The 16501-nt window shown below is 37.2% G+C and overlaps 3 protein-coding genes and 1 non-coding gene across 8 annotated transcripts; 1 reads left to right on the top strand and 3 right to left on the bottom strand.

Moving 5' to 3' along the window:
• Window positions 1-114: 114 nt before the first annotated feature.
• Window positions 115-186, bottom strand: TRNAQ-CUG (transfer RNA glutamine (anticodon CUG)). The gene has a single exon. It is a non-coding gene; the product is annotated as a tRNA-Gln (tRNA).
• Window positions 187-355: 169 nt separating this feature from the next.
• On the bottom strand, window positions 356-2392 carry LOC117228592 (THUMP domain-containing protein 1). The gene is made up of 6 exons (XM_033484421.2): window positions 2085-2392; window positions 1717-1925; window positions 1519-1659; window positions 1174-1418; window positions 794-1025; window positions 356-711 (listed from the first exon to the last, which is right to left on the bottom strand). The coding sequence occupies exons 2-6, from the start codon at window positions 1912-1914 to the stop codon at window positions 613-615; spliced, it is 915 nt and encodes a 304-aa protein (XP_033340312.2). The 5' UTR covers window positions 1915-1925; window positions 2085-2392; the 3' UTR covers window positions 356-612.
• Window positions 2393-2529: 137 nt separating this feature from the next.
• Window positions 2530-6483, bottom strand: cutlet (chromosome transmission fidelity protein 18 homolog). 2 transcript variants are annotated; one of them, XM_033484420.2, is made up of 11 exons: window positions 6030-6483; window positions 5470-5769; window positions 5265-5400; window positions 5010-5199; window positions 4510-4934; window positions 4206-4448; window positions 3786-4126; window positions 3485-3726; window positions 3156-3418; window positions 2846-3095; window positions 2530-2770 (listed from the first exon to the last, which is right to left on the bottom strand). In XM_033484420.2, exons 1-11 carry the CDS (start codon window positions 6109-6111, stop codon window positions 2594-2596), a joined length of 2649 nt encoding a protein of 882 aa, XP_033340311.2. In that variant the 5' UTR covers window positions 6112-6483; the 3' UTR covers window positions 2530-2593. The 2 variants fall into 2 exon arrangements, with proteins under 2 accessions (XP_033340311.2, XP_076375435.1); XM_076519320.1 differs by lacking the exon at window positions 2530-2770 and having other exon boundaries at window positions 2932-3095; window positions 3236-3418.
• A 53-nt stretch (window positions 6484-6536) lies between these two features.
• Window positions 6537-9640, top strand: LOC117228593 (uncharacterized). Of its 4 annotated transcripts, XM_076519335.1 has the most exons (4): window positions 7424-7562; window positions 7675-7730; window positions 8029-8252; window positions 8516-9640. In XM_076519335.1, exons 3-4 carry the CDS (start codon window positions 8041-8043, stop codon window positions 8772-8774), a joined length of 471 nt encoding a protein of 156 aa, XP_076375450.1. In that variant the 5' UTR covers window positions 7424-7562; window positions 7675-7730; window positions 8029-8040; the 3' UTR covers window positions 8775-9640. The 4 variants fall into 4 exon arrangements, with proteins under 4 accessions (XP_076375454.1, XP_033340315.2, XP_076375450.1 ...); XM_076519339.1 differs by lacking the exons at window positions 7424-7562; window positions 7675-7730 and adding an exon at window positions 6537-6674; XM_033484424.2 differs by lacking the exons at window positions 7424-7562; window positions 7675-7730 and adding an exon at window positions 7056-7181.
• Window positions 9641-16501: the final 6861 nt, after the last annotated feature.

The raw sequence follows: 16501 nt of genomic DNA, 5'->3' as shown, positions 1-16501 counted from the left end.
AATATTTAATTTTATGATCTTTATTTAGTTAAAAATTATACTTTTCATTTACCTTGTTTGATCTCTGTATTATTAAATACACATTGATAATATCTAAATAACGAAAAAAAATACAGGTCCCACCGAGATTTGAACTCGGATCGCTGGATTCAGAGTCCAGAGTGCTAACCATTACACCATGGAACCTTGTGAAATTTCATCTAATATAATTCATTTGAATAGAGCACTGAATAATGATAAAAGTTGTAAAATTATATTTATTAATAAACATAAAATTATTTCCTCTATCAAGTGCTTTATGAAATAAGAATAAAATATGAAATATCTCGTTTGATGTATGTTAAATAATGATAAATTTATGTTACTGCAGCAGTCGTGTATTAACATTGAAGCTATATTTTACATACGTTTTTACATTTGTGAGTGATGCTCCTTTTATATAAAATAAAATCACAAAATACTACTTAGCATATAAAATATAAATTCATTATAAAAGAAATTTTAACTCGTTAACAATTTAAAAATAGAATTATACAACTATTATTACTGTAAGATTTGTTACATGGTTATACATTGATAAATTTTTATATCAATTATTGATTTTTATATCAATTATTTGGTATTGTCAATAACTATATCTTTTGATGCCTCACTGTCCTCTGATTTTTTTTCTTTGTCGTTTGACTCTGTACTTTCATTAGTTTTTATTTTCTGAAAATAATGATTATTTTACCACACGTTACGAAATTAGTACAATAAATAATGTTCAATACAAGTCACTATTTGCTATTACCTTTGTACTGTTTCCAGGTTCTTTGACATTGCATATTTCCACCAGATTATATTTCTTAAATTTGTAGTAATGTGGGGCAATAGATATAAGACAGACACCACGTATTACTTCCACAATTACAGCAAGTTCTGGGTTCTTCAGATCTGCTTTATTTCCAGGGTTTTTTTTGCTTATTATTTCAGCCAAGTCTTTAATAACTTCCTCTCTATGTATACTATGGTTACTGTGGTGACTGCAATGAAACTTCATCAGTACACTTGTAACTCAAGAAAAACTGTATTATTTTTTTTTTGTAACATCGCAAAATTTGGACAGGTCATGCATTCTTTTTTGACCGAGCGACGTTATATAAAAAAAAATCTTCAATAATAAAAACATACTTGAATACAATACTGAAAGTTTTTGGTTCTTGTGCAAAATACTTTTCAAGAACTGTATCTGCTTTTTGCTTTATATCATTCATATATGCTTTGCACACAACTTCAATGGGAAGCAATCTTAATATGTATCTTGTACGTTGCTGTTTGGTTTCATCTAATTCCGTAACAATTTTGGTAACTATTTCTAGAGGATTTGCCAAAGTGCTCCTTATGAAAATTACATTCTTTACACCAGTATCAACTACCTAATAAAAAGAACACAAATATGTATTATTTTCCTTAAATGATGTTATCATTAATTAATGTATTGTAATCTAAACATTTTTCAAATTTGTTATAGTTCACCTGAAATCTTTTATGTACAGACTTTAATCTATTGATTTCTTTATTCAAAAAGGCTGAGATATCTTCATCATCATCTTGTTCTGTATCACTAACAGAATCATCTTTCGCTACAGTAGTTTTGGTGTTATCATTATTAGAGGCCTGAAATAAAAAAAATTTTTTTCATGTATCAACGATAACTCTTTGATTTTATCATACCTTTGGGATATCTGATCCATAAATTTCATCAGCAAACTCATTAAGTAATTCATATGCATCCCGTATGCAATCTTTTTCACGAAAATTACAGGTGCATAAAAAACCCACTAAACCTGGTTCTAGACTGGATTGTTTACGCCTCTTTTTATTATTACTATTACTTTGGTAATAATTCTTCTTCTTTCTTTGTACATCCATTCCTTGTATTACTAAAATAAAAGACAGATATATAAAATTATACGCAATTAATAGAATGTGGTCGTGGTTAGCCGATACATTAAAATTGCATTAATCAATGTTAACGGTGTTTATACGTATCAAATATTGTAGTTGTAATTGTTAGTAATGAACTTTTTAAAGTTACGTACAATATTTATATTTAATCTCGTGTAATTTGAAATCGTTGATACTTGATGGTATACTGTTTATCACAGTAAAATTTGGTTAATTCTCACGTGAATCTAACCTGCAATTACTACATACATATATGTATATGTCGAGTTCGTTTTATGACAGTGCCGGTCACATGTATTGCTACGATAGTCCCTGCACTTGTGTATGCATGTGTTCAAGGAAAGTACACAATAGTCAGTGACATTATACTTCTAATATTGTAAAATTTGTAATAAATGAAAATAGTAAAATATTAATTTTGAAAAATATAATGTACCATAAAAATACTCTCTGTGAGTTAGAATTGATCCGGCGTCCAATCATCCTGCACGAGGCTGTGCTAGATGGTACTTCACCTGACCAGTATGTTATTTGCGAGGGAATTTCGAATTTGGTTATGTATAATTGATATGTGATGAATTTTTTTCTAATAAAATAAATGAGTTTATTGCTAATATTTTATGAAAATATAACATGTTACAGTTTAAAGAAGACTTATCATTTTTATTTTGCGACGTACAGCATTGCTAAAACCTTCTTTATATTTATACCAAATGCCATGTTTCTTCAAAAAATTGCGTGTATTATTTGATTCTTTGTCTGATTCTTTTTGCTTATCTTGTTTCACTGTAATGATTCTACCAAAGAAATCTTTGTGTACCTGTAACGAAAAGTAGTCTCATTAAAATGACGTTAAGAACATAACAAGTATAAAAATTGTACATATTAAATTTACAGTTTCTTTCATTTCTGTTCTAATTTTTTTCAATTTTTCTTCAAAAGTAGATGCCTCTGGAATTTTGTTTTGTTTCTTTGTATTTGTTTCTGATTCTGTTGCCTTTGTTGGAATATTTGTTTTGTGCAATGCATTTGACGCGCGGCGAACGCGTTCAGCTTCCAGCTCTTGAACAATTATTTGTTTCACCGCATATGCAAGAGTTCGACGATATTTACACTCGGAGAAAATACCAACTTCAAATATATTTCTGAAAGAAAATGGAATTAAAGTACTTTAAGCGAGGTTTTATAGCAATTTGCTAACTTACGGATCTAGTGCATAATCATAGGTCCCTTCAAGCGTTTTTTCTTGTGTGAATGTTAAACCAAATTCTAGCAGAACATTTACCAAACGAGCAATATCTTCTCGTTCTTTGGCTGAATGTAAATGTCCAGAAACTGTTCGCAATCGTGGACATAGTAGATCCGGTAGAAAGGGAGCTATATCGACTGCCAATGTTACGATATCACGTCCGCTACTTCTGTAAACTGCTGTTAGAATTCCTAAACTTTTCGTTTCCTTTTGACGCATCTGCAATTCACAGATTAGATTTACAAATCTCATATAGATGTTCTATTAACCGTTTTGAGTTCTTACTTCGTATTGTACAGAAGGATAAGATAATTTAACGCTTCTGGATTTGGCAAAATATAAATGCCACATGATGAACGCGTAATTTGTATATGGCATAACAGACCAGACTTGTGCGTTTGCAACTAGAGATATTATCTCATCAAAGAACTGAAACCACTGTAAGCACAGGGCTACATAGTTCAACTTGTCACAACAGATTTCTGGATAGTTGTGAAATACGCCCTGTGCTAATTTTTCCGTCTCCCCTGAAACAGGACATAAATTGTTAATGAGATATATCTATCAAATAGATAGAAAGACCTACCATATTGTACAGTTTTCAATACAAGACGAACTCTCTCTGGAATAGACAATATTCCAAGCCTGTTCACAGGTATTGCTAGTATTTGCTTCCACGAATCGAATAATCCTTTCCTGGTGTCTTTCAATGCAAATGACAAGTTATCTCCCAACTTAGCACCGCCCATGTACTGCAGTGCTCCCAAACATGATCTGACATCGCAACCAGATATTTCTGCTAATTTTAAAAGTGCATCCGAATTGACTTCTAGTTCTTCTTTTCGCGATACTTCCATCAATCGATCAGCTAGCCTTGCAGGACTGACTTCCGGTACTGGTATAATAAGCGCAGCTGCTCTAAGGGGTCTGTTGTACATAATTTTTGCATGTATTTCTGTTCTTTGATATATGCCCCTTTATATATTAATTAATCAAGAAAGATCACCTTAATGAAGGAGTATATAGATCGTTACAAATGCATATTACGGGCCGGTGACAAGCAGTTGAAAGCTTATCACCTTTCTCTTTGTCCTTTCTACCTTTCTGAACTAATTTACCTTGCACAAATTTTAGCAAGAGCTCGATTGAGGCTGCTGGTGCCCCATCAATTTCATCTAGAACTAAACAATTTGGTCGTGGCTCTCTTCCCATTACAGCTTTCATTTGCGTTGATGAAAGGAGGACTTGTCTGCAGTTAAAAGTATAAATTAGTAATGTTATCATTCTTTTTCAATATTTCGCAAATTCACCTAAAAGCATCAGGACTTCTTTCATCGCTAGCATTAATTTCTACCACATTGTAGCCAGCATGTTTAGCTGCTAAATGAGCTAATGTGGTTTTTCCTAATCCGGGTGGTCCAGTTAACAAAACTGTTCTTTGAATTGGAAATCCTTTGCTGTCTACTTCTTCAAAATTGTTTTCATTGGTGAATTTCTTGTTTCTAAACATTGAATGTTGAGTTTTCCTTTTATATGCAACATAATTTCGATTAAATACCACTTTATCCCAAAGTTTTATCCAGTGCAATAATTGTCTATTCACGCTTTCGTCTGAAAGCAATTCTTTATAAGATCTTGGTCTGTACTTATCGACCCACAACTCATTGTCCTGCATATCATTTGTGGTGGAAATACTCGTACTGTTGCAACTAACTCGTTTCGCATTCTGTACCATCTGTAAAATTATAGCAAAACTTTATAATACATATACACATAAAATTATATTATTCCACACATTAAATCTACTTACAATTTCTTCAGCTTCAGCCTTTAATTGACTATAAGGTATAGATAATAGATTGGAAAATGTATGTCCACTTTTCTTTACAATAGGTTCTGTATCATTCTTTACCCTGATATATATACGTTGTGCATCATGTGGTCTAGTTAGAGCTACGAAGTTCCAACGTGGAACTCTTAAAGATATTGTGTCCTTTTTCCTAAATAGAATCAGCAAATTAATAAATTAATTTAGGGAACAAACTATCTCTTGCATTTTACATACTCTTCAAAATGTTTTCTTTTAATAGTTATTCCTGTACCATGCTCAAGGAATTTTTCTCTGGCATTTAGTACTGCTTCTATTATATCTTTAGGCTGATCCCATCGTGGTTTCTTTTCTCTAGGTCCATTGATATCAACTATAGCGATTAATAATAAAATTAATTTAAAGAAAATGATCTGACATATATTAGTATTATAGTAATTACCATAATCGTTCAGATCTATTATATCAGAAATGTCCCCAAATAAGTCATCATAATTCCGTTTATTTGTGCCATTTGATTCAATATTAGTGAAACGGTCAAATCCTTTGCTAGTACCAGGAGTACAGAGATCATTATGTATGTTATTTCTTGGCGTATTTAATTCTTTATGGACATCATGTGTAGGAGTATTTAGTTCTTTATATATATTAGGTGTTACGATATTGGATTCATCTTTCTCCTTAGGTACCTGAGATAAATTTCCTGTTCTTTGTGATATCTCCTCTTTTTTCCTTTCAAGTTCTAAAATATTGTAATTAAAATAAAATGTTAATAAACTGACATATTCAAATTTTTTTGTTTACATATTGTGACAATTATTTAATGTCACATATTGTGACATTAAATAAAATAAAAAGAGAAAGAAATATTATTATAAAAATGAAAATATATAAAAGACAATACATCATTTCGAATAAAATATTTATAATCTATTAATAATACAGAAAGTTAAGCACATCATTTTAAATTCAATTTTGACATCAAGGTTATACTTCGCCTACCTTCTATTTCTCTTAAAAGTTCGTATTCATCTTCATGTGCCAAATCAAATTCTTCAACAGGATCAAGAAATTCAGAATCCATAATTACAATTAATTACCAAATATATAAAAATAAGAATACATAAAACAGTTAAATATTGTTATTTAACCGAATCTCAATCTCTGTCATCATAAACCCATTCTCAATTCTATTACACTTACAGTTTCCCGCGCATTTTGTGGCGGCAATTATAAATAATGCCATACGCACACACGTTTAATCCGAAATATTTACATGCAATAATTGCTATCAAATCGTTTCAATTGGGATGATCGACAATAAAAGAAAAATGTACTCTTTCAAATAATATGTACTCCTTCAAATAATATTTACGTTGATGTCTAAATATTTTTCCTTGCACATAACGCCGTAGTTATATTTTACATAATCGGTAATCTACATATCAGAAGAAAAGCCTACATATGGATGTCGCGTTTTTCTTGTGTTCTTGCATTTATGGCTGGATAAACTATTTTCAGTACGTTCCTCGCGAATGTTCTTCGCATTCTGAATGGCGTGCAGTTACTTCATCCAATGTGCTTCGAATAACAATTACCATTTACGGAGTACAGGTCGCATGCGAAATAAAAGTAGCTTAGACAACGGTACGTTCACATTTTATACACGTATATCCGAAAATGTAGCGTTCATAGAAATAATTGAATGTTCAATGGTTAATCAATATTTCAATTGAGAACAGAGGGACGCGGTTGGAGAATCGAAGAAATTCACGGAAAAGTTTATTTTAAGTATGTAAAGGTTTCAGGGAAAGGGGGAAACTCGCTCACGCGAAACCAGCGCTCACGGTATTGTAGAGTAAGCGAATATACATATCCATAGAATATGTTCGGTATGGTGTTGCGATTCCTGTCAGTTGGTCGCTGTGTAGCATCGCACGCGCTGTACAGGAGCGTTGCAGGGTGGGTTCGTTAATCTGTGTAAAGATAACGTTTTCAATTAGACAGTTGACAGTATGATTCTAACAGGATCCTTGTGGTTTGACAACAAAGTGGTGTACTTCAATCTTCGTGGCATTGGACAACGATCATCTTTTCAGTGAATCATTGCTACGGAATCTTTTTTAGGGGTGAATTATTGAAGAATTCTATCAGGTATCGACTGAAAGGCGCTTTATTTTTTGCTGCTTATTTAACCCTTCACTGCAATTTTCTTTCTTGTAATCGACAAACTAAGTTCTATTTAAATCGATCGACGATCTATTTAAATAGAACTTAGTTTGTCGATTACATCATATTTATTGATATACAAAGTATCCCTCAGGTACCGGGTGGGGTAAATAAAATCTACACTAAATACGAAGTACAGAGTTACGTTTTGTAAATCTTACGGTATCGTTTGATAATAACGAACCGTACAGTTGATCTACATTTGGATGGTTATATAAGAATATGTGTCGAAGTTTTGTCCGACGAAAGTTGACTCAGTCACCAGAGACGAGATAAGTAGAGTGCAAGAAGCCATTGTGAATTCAGGTGAATGAGGGTTTAGATCAATAAACCTTTGTTCCGAGCGGTGCCATTTCAACGGTGCCATTGTCTGTAAACAAAAAAACCGCTATTAGTTATCGTCTGATAATTGTTGCAGTTATATTGTTAAATTGTTCGCGTTCTATAGCAGTACGTACGCATCCGTAACCTATGGTATGTATAAAAAACAATTATTATGTACGGTCAAACATATCCTCCACGAAAATAGATTTTTACTTTGGAATTGCAGTGAATCAATTAAATTAAAGGGATTTGCGTAGTTAGGTTTGGTTGGATAGTTTTACTTAACGACGCTTATTTTTTTAAACAGCTATTTCATTGCACATAATGGTATATATGTTCCCATCTTCGTGACGTTTTAACGTGCCACTTTTACGATTATTAAGCCGGCAAGAGCATTGTCGTGGGAAATCAGCGAACGGGATCTTTTTAATGGGCTGTTTTTTTCCAGACGCTATGAAGTATGCAGAACTTAACTACAGAAGCAATCGGTTGCATCGGAAAGTGTACTTCCGGTCTGAGCCGCAAAGAATTAGATCGCATCACAGATAATATACAAAGAACTCTGTCCCATCCGCGAGGCAAACAAATTTTCGCAAAGTACTTGGAGAAACGAGATTTAAAGAACGAGATTGAATGCTTGAACTTATACGAGACCTGCTGCGGGTTTATAGAGTAAGTGAAAACTTCGAAAAGCATAGAAATTTGTACCGCTAAAAATTATGTGACCTCCAGATCAGCATTTGTCCGTGATAACTTGTTATTTTTAGGTGTAACCGGCGGCCGGTCGCGCGGCTCGGTCGGTAAACCAGTTTTCCTGCGAATGAAAAATCTATTTTCTTTCTACAGTTTCTTTTAATTTATTCGATCGGAGGATTTATCTGTGGAAATTCGTCACACACATAAATGATCGTATTCGTACGAATTTTTATTTTTAGTGAATTGGGGAAGGAACCACCGCTGGAAGTATTAAAAGCCCGCATCCAGGCAGTGAAAAATATGGCAGAGGAATTGGACGGTGTTACTGAAATAGATAGGGCTCTTCTGGAGAGTCTCGTTGAAGCTATAAATAGTGAGTCGAGCCTTGCATCGTTAGCTGTTCTAGGGGACACCAGAGATCGGTGTCGAGATCATTTGAAGAAAATCCATAGGAGTTTCAAGAAATACGTGTCAGAGCCGTGTCCACTCAGAAAATGATCAACGAGTGAATATTTGTAACTAGCATTCCTTCGCGCATTGACCGATCCTTGGTCTCAGAGTTGTATTTTATTGAGGAAAACTGTAAGCCGAATGTTCTGTACGCTATTCACGTGTGATGCTGATCTCTACTATATCATCGGCTCCTGTATACATATTTATTTAACTCTTTCGGTACGAGCGCGCTGTCCGCCGTGACACTACCACTATACAGGGTGCTGCGACGAAAATGCGCGCACAGCACAGGGTCAGTCCACTTTTGTACGAAAATTTTCATAAGCGTTAAGTAACAACTGTGCTCTTAATCCGTTTCTAAATCTTTTGTATCCTGTAAACATTCTGTAAAGGGCCTTCAATATGTAAGAAAAGACTTTATCCGTTTCAGTCCTAGGGATTATTCAGAAAATATAGGATTATTAGAAAATAATAGTAATAATAATAATAATAATAATAATAATAATAATAATAATAATAATAATAATAATAATAATAATAATAATAATAATACAGAAAAATGCTGAACAGCGTGATAGCGCGCTTGTCTTAATTGACATAGCGTCCGTCAACATTGACAAACAAAACAAAAAAGAAAAAGAATGAAACAAAGCAGCTATGCGGTGTACGTGCGTCACTAAAGTTTAATCGAAGACACAAGATCTGAACAGCGCGATTGCACTGCTTGGAACTCAGACGGTTATTAGAATAATTTATAATACGTCATAAATATGATTCGCATGAATGCCAGATGTATGTATTCGGCACTCGTCCATACCGGTCATCAGATGGGTGCCGGATATATCTGGTGCTCGTACGGAAAGGGTTAAACTACATTTGTAATTAAATAAATACGGTAATTGCACTCTGAACTCTGCTGACTGCATTGATTCTACGAACTTTGCCTCTTCGAATACCCTAGTACCTGAAGTCAACTCATTCACGGTAATCTCGAATTTCATACCAACCAATCGTTCAGTTGACTTTCCGCACTCCAGTTATTTGTATCGCATATCATACCCATAGAATATGTTCAGTATGTGTTGTGATTCCTGTCAGTCATAGTTCCGAAATGTCAACAACTATAAAAAACGAGCTACGAGGCTCGAATAATCGTATCTCCGCTTCCAAAATTGTCCATTTTTGTGCGCAATCCGAGCGTCAATTAAGGAGACATTACTGTATACTCGTCGTGACACAAAATACAGTAAAGTCTCCCTAATTGACGTTCAGATTGTCCACAAAAATAGAGGATTTGGGAAGAGGAGATACGATTATTTGAGTCTCGCAGCTCGTTTTTATAGTTACGAATTATCAACAACCATAAAAAACGAGCTATAAGGCTCGAATAATTGTCTCTCCTCTTTCCAAATTGTCCATTTTTGTGTGCAATCTGAGCGTCAGTTAGGGAGATATTACTGTATATGGACTTTTACTAAGCGCAAATATAGACGCCATGTAGTAGCAATCAAAAACTGATGCAGAAATCATTTAAATGAGAAGATAGTGCCAAAATAATGACGCATTTTTAATGTCAGTTCTGTAATACTATACAATAGAGCGGAGGTGGCCAAAGCGTCGACCGTGTAACTATAGTAATTTCTCCTCGATTCGCGCTAAGATTGCACACAAAAATGGACAATTTGGACGATAATGGACGATTATTCGAGCCTAGCGGCTCGTTTTTATAATTGTTGAGACAATCGGCGAGTGTAAAAACGAGCCGCGAGGTTCGAATAATCCTCTTGCCAAATTGTTCATTTTTGTGAGCAAAATTAGGGTGCGCGAATTAGTATATTCCTATATTAGAAATATAAATATTTTCATCAACGCCTGTAGCCCGACTCTGGGTTAACCGATTTCGATCAAATTTTCAGCATTCATATAAGTTACCGAGATCTACGAAAGGTATTTTTAAAATTTTCGCTATGGAATAGAAAGTTAAGAAACGTGACATTTTAATTTTTTTCTTTTCATTCCAATAGCAAAATAAAAATAAAATAGCTTTTTAGCTATCGTCTAGTATACTTTAGATGATCTTTGTCATCTAAAAAAAGAGATTGGAGTTATTTAATTCGGTTTTCAAAAAATTGTTACGTTTTAAAAGGTGTACGAACACTTTTGGGGCCACTGTACACATTCGTTTCAGATTTGTTTCACAAACACGGTGACTCGTATCGATATTAGATTAAATTTAAGAAATTTATCTGACCAATGCCAATGAGAATTGAACGAGCTGCTAAAACGAGCTGCTAAAAATTACTGTCCACAAAAACTTTTGTCCGCATAAATGGCGCGGCATAATAAAAATAAAAAATAAAAATAGTCGATAAAAACGACCACCAGCGATTTTCTAAGATGTCCTTGATTCGTTATCCAAAAAATTAACTCTTACAGTGTTGTCAGAAAAATTCAATTAGTTCGGTACAAGCCTAGAAATGTTCTTCTACCTAAAAAACAAAAATAAAAAAAGATAAAAGAATGTTTAAACATTATTGAAAGTCACTGTATCTCAGCGTGTAAGCAATTAAAGGAAGAAGATACACTCGTTAAGAGAACGACTGACTGATCGGGAGATAACGATTTCAATAAATGATAGAAAGCATTGTAAAGCGGTGCCGCGCACGTCAATAATTACTGTGCGGAGCGATAACGTTATTGTTCCATATACCTGAAATAGGATGAAAATAACTTCCGATTGCAGCAAGGTCTGGTCGTTTTATTCGCCCCACTCGCACCGTTTAGCTTTGATCTGGATACCTAAACGGCCGCGATAATCGCGATAACGAGAGCCGACGACGTTTTTCGGATGGATGCGATCGAAATTGTATATTATATTAGGTATTATTTTAAATGTTACATTAAATATTACATTATATTACGAATTATCGTATGTTCAGCAGTCTCCGCAATTAAAACCGAATTATTTCAAAACCGCTCGCGCGACAAGATCCTGTTTAATGAATAAAATATCACAGAGGCATACCATAAGCGGACAGATGGTTCCAAAGAGATTCCACAATGCTGTTACAACGTGCCGGCAACAGTTTTTCGTTTCTCTCTCTCTCTCTCTCTCTCTCTCTCTCTCTCTCTGAGATCGCGATGAGGTACAAAACCCGGCAAAAACAGAAAACCGGCAGGAATGTTTTTTGCAATGGCCGTGCAAACAGCCATCCATTTCGCCGTCACCGTCCATTAATTCGCGTCAACAGTAGAGTATCATAAGCGCGCATAAATATTGTTGCGAATTACTGCATTTCTCTCGCGTCGCGGCATTTTATTTACAATAAAGTACATAAACTATAATACAACTCAATTCAATTATGTTAGAGATCTTTGAATTGGAAACGTTGATCGCTCGACGGTCCGAACTCGACTCTTCGATTGTCCGTTGATAACACACCTCTCCGTGGCAACCCCTCTCTTCTATTATTCTTTGAGGAGCTGTTCACAATAGGGCAGTTTCACATTACAGCGACTTGATGTGGACAAGTCGCCGTAACATTGCCCTCCCCGCCGAATGAGCGGCTGTCTCTGTTGACCAACGACAATCAAACTGTTAATCCTGCCAGCTTCAGTCCTATAATCCCGAAATATCGTTCCATCGGACAACTGACAGGTAACCTCCACCGCAAGTACTTCTGTCTGAAAAGTAGGTAAACAAGGAAAGAATGTAATTAGTTACCCAGGTGGCCTTTTCCAGACAGTTTACGTCCTGACATTTGTCCTCCGTCTCAAGGGAAAACCACCAAAAAAACCTTGGGCAGAACGTCAGTACTTCTATGACGCGTACAGCTCTAATCTCTGTCGCTCACTCTTCCTCTTAATTCTTCGTTTTGAGGCTTGAGCGTTTCTTTCTCGAAGAAGTATTGAGAACTTCTCACTTGTAGACTTCTCGGGAGTTCCCTGCTCTGATCAATCACCAAAACTCTTCCCCGGATGCACCTCCAATCACCACAGGATACTACCTGCAGTAATATGGGATCCGGTGCATCTCTTTTTGTGGACCAGTCAGGAAAGGGTGCACCCCCTCCTGAGAACACGTCCTCACTCCCCAATGGGCGGACGTAATCTTTCAGAGGATACAACTTCCTTCCCCCATCGAACCGTTTCTTCCACAAATGGAAAGAGCTCAGCGTATCAGTACACAGATCACTCCCTCGTCTTCTGCGAAGAAACGTCCTCTTCTTGGGTGAGAGACAGTCAAAGGTTTCTGTGTACAGCGTCGTAACGAGCCAAGCGGTTAACGTGTACGATCTTCGGTTTCGACTTCGGAGAACGAGTTACACGATAAATAATGTCGTTCAGGCGGTCCTGTACCACATAAGGACCTTTCCACGCGGACTGCAACTTGGGACATTTTCCTTTCGTCCTTCATGGTTGGAACAGCCATACTTTCTCGCCTCTGTAGCAAACATAATTGAATTAGCGTAAACATCATACCAAGATTTCATTTTGTCTCCGCTAATTCTCAGTCTCTGGCGAATAAATTCATGAATTTTAGCCAGTCTGATACGCGTTTGCTGAACAAACTCGTCCTCCTCATATCTTGAATCAGGCGGGAGTCCTCTCTGAAGATCCATTGGAAGTCGAAGCTCTCTACCAGTGAGAATCATCGACGGGGTGTTTTTCATTGTCTCGTGTCTGCTTGAGCGATAGGATAGTAAAAATAACGGTATCCAATCGTCCCAATCCCGTTGATGATCCGCTACAAACATTGACAAATACTGCAGCAGAGTCCGAATCAACCTCTCCACGAGCCCATCAGATTGTGGATGCAAAGGAGTAGTGCGAATCTTCTTCAACGGTACGCCATGACGACTTACAACTTCTGTAAGAAGGGCCATCGCAACAGCCGTCGCGCGCTGGTCCGGCAACGGAACTACCTCCGGCCATTTCGTACAATAATCCACAACGACCAGCGCATACTTGTTACCAGCCGCAGACTTCGGAAACGGTCCCACAATGTCGATCGCTACCCTCTCGAACGGTGCCCCGACATTATAAATCTTGAGAGGTCCATGTCCCCTCTCCCTCGGACCTTTCCTTGCGACAAGTATTACATCGACGACACCAGTCTTCCACATCCTTGCGATTATCAGGCCAGTAAAATTTTCGACGTGCCCTATCCAGAGTTTTGTTCACTCCGAAATGGCCACCTGCCGGTGTATCATGACAATCTGTCATCACCGTACACTTCCAAGGAATCCCAGATTGATACGAGATATATTTAATTCTCGTATTTCTGCCCGAAATCTCCTGCCAATCGGGTCCCCTACCCTCTTTTTTTCTTGACAGGATGAAACCAATTTCTTCATCCTCCTCCTGTTTTCTCCTCCACTCTTCAAAATCAAATGTTTCGCAGAGTGTCCGCAGAACTACGTCTCCATTTTCTTCCGTCTTCTCCTCCAGGCGCTTGCATAGCGCACAATCCTGAGATTCGCAAGGCCTGCGAGAAAGACCGTCCGCGTTCTGATAGAGTCTTCCTTCCCGGTGTTTCATCTCAAAGTCATATCCCTGAATCCGCTCGATCCAACGCGCTACCGATCCTTCCGGATTCTTGAAAGACAGCAACCAACGTAAAGCAGCGTGATCGGTCCTCAGAAGGAATCTACGCCCATAAAGATAATGATGAAAATGTTCAATAGATTTCACTATCGCTAATAGTTACTTCCGAGTAACGCAATAATTCTTCTCAGCTTTTCGTAGCGTCTTGGAGAAGTAGGCGATTACCCTCTCCCGACCTTGCTGAATTTGAGAAAGAACTGCTCCGATTGCAAAATTTGAGGCATCCGTGTCCAAAATGAATTCTGTATTAACCGACGGATAAGAAAGAATGGGAGACTCCATCAATTTCCTTTTTAATTCGAAATTCTTAACAAATTTACGATAATAAGTGCAAAGACCCAGGAAACTCTTCAACTCGGTCTTACTTTTCGGCACCGGCCAATTCTTTACTACATCCAATTTTTCAGGATCAGTTTGTACACCCATCTCGAATACTACGTGTCCAAGATATTTCACTTCTTTGCAGAAGAAATTACACTTCTTCGGGCTCATCAGCAAGCAAGCTTTCCTTAGGCGAGCAAGTACCTCCCGCAGACGTTGTACTTCCTCTTCGAAACTTCTACCGAAAATTATGATGTCGTCAAGGTGTACCAAACGAATTTTCCAGTTTAACCCTCTTAAGACGTTCTCCATTAGACGTTCAAAGGTAGCTGGTGCGTTTCAAAGACCAAATGGCATGATTTCTTTGAACTGCCATAATCCAGTACCCACACAAAAGGCAGTCTTTTCCTTATGTACAGGATCCATGGATATCTGCCAATATCCACTTTGTAAGTCGATCGTCGAAAACCAATAGGAGCCATCCAAAGCGTCCAGCGTATCTTCTATCCTTGGAAGGAGGTACGAATCTTTCTTGGTGATATTGTTCAGACGCCTGTAATCCACGCAAAATCTGGTGGACCCGTCCTTCTTCTTGACCAATATCACGGGTGAAGACCAGGGGCTTTGAGACTTTTCTATGACTCCTTGTCGTTCCATTTTCGACAATAATTCATCTACTTCTGAACGTCGATGAAGAGGTAATCGTCGGGGTGCCTGTTTTATGGGAAGTATCTATCTTGTGACATACTACGTCTCATTTTCACACATCATCGGAATTTTTCGCAAAAACATCTGCAAATTCCGTCAATAACTCGGCAAAAGTTTTCTTTTGCTCTGCGGACAGGTTTATAGAACATCTCCGATGAAGATCCTGAAGATGATCCGGTACTAATGTATTCCTGTTTTTCTTTATCTCCTTCGTAGCCGAATCTTCTCCATACTTCAGCAACGGCACTTGCATTCCTTTCAAATGAAGAACCTCGTTTGTAAAGTCCAGTTGACAGGCATGCTTTTTAAGAAATTCGATTCCCAAAATGCATTCTTCCATCATACTGACGAAGAAGAACTCTTCTTCGGTCTCGACTTCTCCAATGGAAACAGGAAGACGCTTTTTACCAAAAAATCGGTAATCTCTGACCGGAGACTGAAAAAATCTTCACTCCTGTCATGCTCGCCGAACCATTCTGCCTTGTAGCATAAGTTTCCCGTAGAAGGTTAAACGATGAGCCCGTATCGAAGATGATTTTCCTCTTCTTCGCTCCAACGATGCCTTCGACGAAGAAAATCCCACGCTGAATAGGTTCCAAACGCAGCACGACAGGGGGAAAAACGGAAGATGAAGTCGGACTATGCCCCATTATTCCGACTTCTTGAAGTTTCCCTGCGAAGTCTCCTTCCTTGTTTTCTTTAAACAATCCCGTTGGAGGTGGCCCTTCTTTCCACGGCTCCAGCAATGCGGCAACTCCCGTTGATGACCAACCACTCGTTCAGAATGCCGTTCAGCCGCACGTTCCAGCATTCCCTCGGAAGTAAAGGGACATTTTAAATTCCGTTCACACGTTTGTGTTTTTTGAGAGCTTAATTTATTGAGAGTTTCCCTCTCTAGAGCGCTGGTCACCGTAGCTCTAAGAGATGTAAAACTTTCATATCTTAACATTCTCTTCATCTCTTCATTGGCCAACGCCGTCACAAACTGAGAGGCGGCCAAACGATCCCGAACATCCATTGGACATTCTGAGAAAGCGTATTGCGCCAGCCCCTCAATCTCCGTGGCCAATCCAGAAATTGACTCCCCTTGCCGCTGTTTATAATTTTGAAATAGAACGTAATTTAGCTTCGAAAAG

Source organism: Megalopta genalis, chromosome 1 (assembly GCF_051020955.1).
Source record: "Megalopta genalis isolate 19385.01 chromosome 1, iyMegGena1_principal, whole genome shotgun sequence".
NCBI classification, from domain to species: domain Eukaryota; kingdom Metazoa; phylum Arthropoda; class Insecta; order Hymenoptera; family Halictidae; genus Megalopta; species Megalopta genalis.
The sequence above is the reverse complement of the archived record's forward strand: the minus strand, read 5'-3'. Positions and strand labels throughout refer to the sequence as shown.